Source organism: Oncorhynchus clarkii, chromosome 5, assembly GCF_045791955.1.
Source record: "Oncorhynchus clarkii lewisi isolate Uvic-CL-2024 chromosome 5, UVic_Ocla_1.0, whole genome shotgun sequence".
Lineage (NCBI taxonomy): Eukaryota > Metazoa > Chordata > Actinopteri > Salmoniformes > Salmonidae > Oncorhynchus > Oncorhynchus clarkii.
This window is the reverse complement of record NC_092151.1, coordinates 81462442-81465471: the sequence shown is the minus strand read 5'-3', so window position 1 is coordinate 81465471 and position 3030 is coordinate 81462442. Positions and strand designations below refer to the sequence as shown.

General features: G+C 47.6%; 1 protein-coding gene across 1 annotated transcript; it reads left to right on the top strand.

The window, feature by feature from the left end:
• The first annotated feature begins 236 nt into the window (after nucleotides 1–236).
• LOC139409771 (glutamine-rich protein 2-like) lies at nucleotides 237–1757 on the top strand. The gene has a single exon (XM_071155150.1). The coding sequence runs from the start codon at nucleotides 237–239 to the stop codon at nucleotides 1755–1757; it is 1521 nt and encodes a 506-aa protein (XP_071011251.1).
• The last annotated feature ends 1273 nt before the right edge of the window (nucleotides 1758–3030 follow it).

The following is a 3030-nucleotide window of genomic DNA, read 5'->3' as shown; positions in this document are numbered from 1 at the left end:
GGCAGGCAGGCAGGCAGGCAGGCAGGCAGGCAGATAACAACATCAACAACAGCACAGAGCAGAGCGGCAGCCAGCATTAAAACTTCTTATCCATGCTTGCTTGACTAAATTGCAACCCCTGACAGTGAGTTCAAATAGAGAATGGATGTGCATCTCGTGAGACATTTTATGCCACAGATACCGTTAATAAAAAACTGTTGGATTGCTTCATAGTGCCTGTAAATATCTGGTGAAATATGTCTTCAAAGGAGCAGCGAATTTGTCAAGAACTCCTTCAGATGAAGGGACATGCAGCAGTCTCATTGGTTTACTGGAAGCTACAGCAGGAGCAGCCAAGAGCAGACAGGAGTAGCCAGGAGCAGCCAGGAGCAGCCAAGAGCAGACAAGAGCAGACAAGAGTAGCCAGGAGCAGCCAGGAGCAGTCAGGAGCAGCCAGGAGCAGCCAGGAGCCGTCAGGAGCAGCCAGGAGCAGTCAGGAGCAGTCTGGAGCAGTCTGGAGCAGGCAGGAGCAGCCAGGAGCAGTCAGGAGCAGTCAGGAGCAGCCAGGAGCAGCCAGGAGCAGCCAGGAGCAGCCAGGAGCAGTCAGGAGCAGCCAGGAGCAGCCAGGAGCAGCCAGGAGCAGTCAGGAGCAGTCAGGAGCAGCCAGGAGCAGTCAGGAGCAGTCTGGAGCAACCAGTAGTAGCCTGGAGCAGCCAGGAGCAGTCAGGAGCAGCCCGGAGCAGCCCGGAGCAGCCAGGAGCAGCCAGGAGCAGCCAGGAGCAGTCAGGAGCAGCCCTGAGCAGCCAAGAGCAGCCAGGGGCAGTCAGAAGCATTCAGGAGCAGTCAGGAGCAGCCAGGAGCAGCCAGGAGCAGTCAGGAGCAGTCAGGAGCAGTCTGGAGCAGCCAGGAGCAGCCAGGAGCAGTCAGGAGCAGCCCGGAGCAGCCAGGAGCAGCCAGGAGCAGTCAGGAGCAGCCAGGAGCAGCCAGGAGCAGCCAGGAGCAGTCAGGAGCAGCCAGGAGCAGCCTGGAGCAGTCAGGAGCAGTCAGGAGCAGCCAGGAGCAGTCAGGAGCAGCCCGGAGCAGCCAGGAGCAGCCAGAAGCAGCCAGGAGCAGTCAGGAGCAGTCAGGAGCAGCCCGGAGCAGCCAGGAGCAGTCAGGAGCAGTCAGGAGCAGCCAGGAGCAGCCCGGAGCAGCCAGGAGCAGCCAGAAGCAGCCAGGAGCAGTCAGGAGCAGTCAGGAGCAGCCCGGAGCAGCCAGGAGCAGTCAGGAGCAGCCAGGAGCAGCCAGGAGCAGCCAGGAGCAGTCAGGAGCAGCCAGGAGCAGCCTGGAGCAGCCAAGAGCAGACAAGAGCAGACAAGAGTAGCCAGGAGCAGCCAGGAGCAGTCAGGAGCAGCCAGGAGCAGCCAGGAGCCGTCAGGAGCAGCCAGGAGCAGTCAGGAGCAGTCTGGAGCAGTCTGGAGCAGGCAGGAGCAGCCAGGAGCAGTCAGGAGCAGTCAGGAGCAGCCAGGAGCAGCCAGGATCAGTCAGGAGCAGTCAGGAGCAGCCAGGAGCAGCCTGGAGCAGTCAGGAGCAGTCAGGAGCAGTCAGGAGCAGCCAGGAGCAGTCAGGAGCAGCCCGGAGCAGTCCGGAGCAGCCAGGAGCAGCCAGGAGCAGCCACCTATCATGCAGGAAGAAGAAGAAGAGAGAGTTTAGTCTGTACCTTAAGAAAGGTTAGCATTACACAACAGCAGTCTGAGAAGATTGCCCCCTGGAGAGAGCCAAATATAATAGATGTGTGAGTCTAACACTTTAGGATTCCACTGGGTACAGAACAAAGATGACCCTGAACGAAGTGTGAACACGACATAGAAGAGGTATTCAAGAGGAATGAGGAAGTGTGAACACGACATAGAAGAGGTATTCAAGAGGAATGAGGAAGTGAATGCAGGTAGAAGCACAATTCTAATGAATGCTATCCATAGAGCATTTCAGACGTGTCTTTAAGCACGTGTCCATTTGATGCACAAGCTGATTTATATTTGGGGGATGCCAGGTACCCTTATGCCAGATACCTACTACTTCTGAAACCCAGATATTGTACAGACAGTCTCCTAGTGCCTTTCTTGATGTGTTGACGTTTCAGTGGAGCCCAGATCTTTAATTATCTCCACTCAAGGCCTTGATTAAAGTCAGCTTGCCTCTGCCAAGTAGCTGAAATGAAAACACTCTGCTTTGTGTCTGAATATAAGGTTATTCTTTACTGACTGACCGGTTGGCAGGCAGTCTTGCAACAAAACGCAATACAAACGATTGCTTCACGAGTCCAGAGCAATCTGACTGAACTGCCACCACACGCTGTGGCATACTGCTAGTAGGCTCATTTCCTCTCCCAGGGAGACAGCTCCTTTACTATCCCGGGGAGACAGCTACTTTCCTCTCTGCCACACAGCCAGCGAGGTAGACTCAAGCATGTCCCTCCCACTGGAGTGCAATAATATTTTAGAATATGAATTGCACACTTAGTGTGCTGTTGTCATATTACTTTTATTATTATTAGGTATTATTATTATGTATTATTTTATATTAGTATTGTTAGTATGATGTATTATGTATTATTATTATTGTGTATTATGCATTGTTTTATATTAGTATTATTAGTATGATGTATTATGTATTATTATTATTATTATTGTGTATTATGTATTATTTTATATTAGTATTATTAGTATGATGTATTATGTATTATTATTATTATTGTGTATTATTATTATTATTATTGTGTATTATGTATTATTTTATATTAGTATTATTAGTATGATGTATTATGTATTATTATTATTATTGTGTATTATTATTATTATTATTGTGTATTATGTATTATTTTATATTAGTATTATTAGTATGATGTATTATGTATTATTATTATGTATTATTTTATATTAATATTATTAGTATGATGTATTATGTATTATTATTATTATGTATTATTTTATATTAATATTATTAGTATGATGTATTATGTATTATTATTATTATTATTATTATTATTATTATTATTATTATGTATTATTT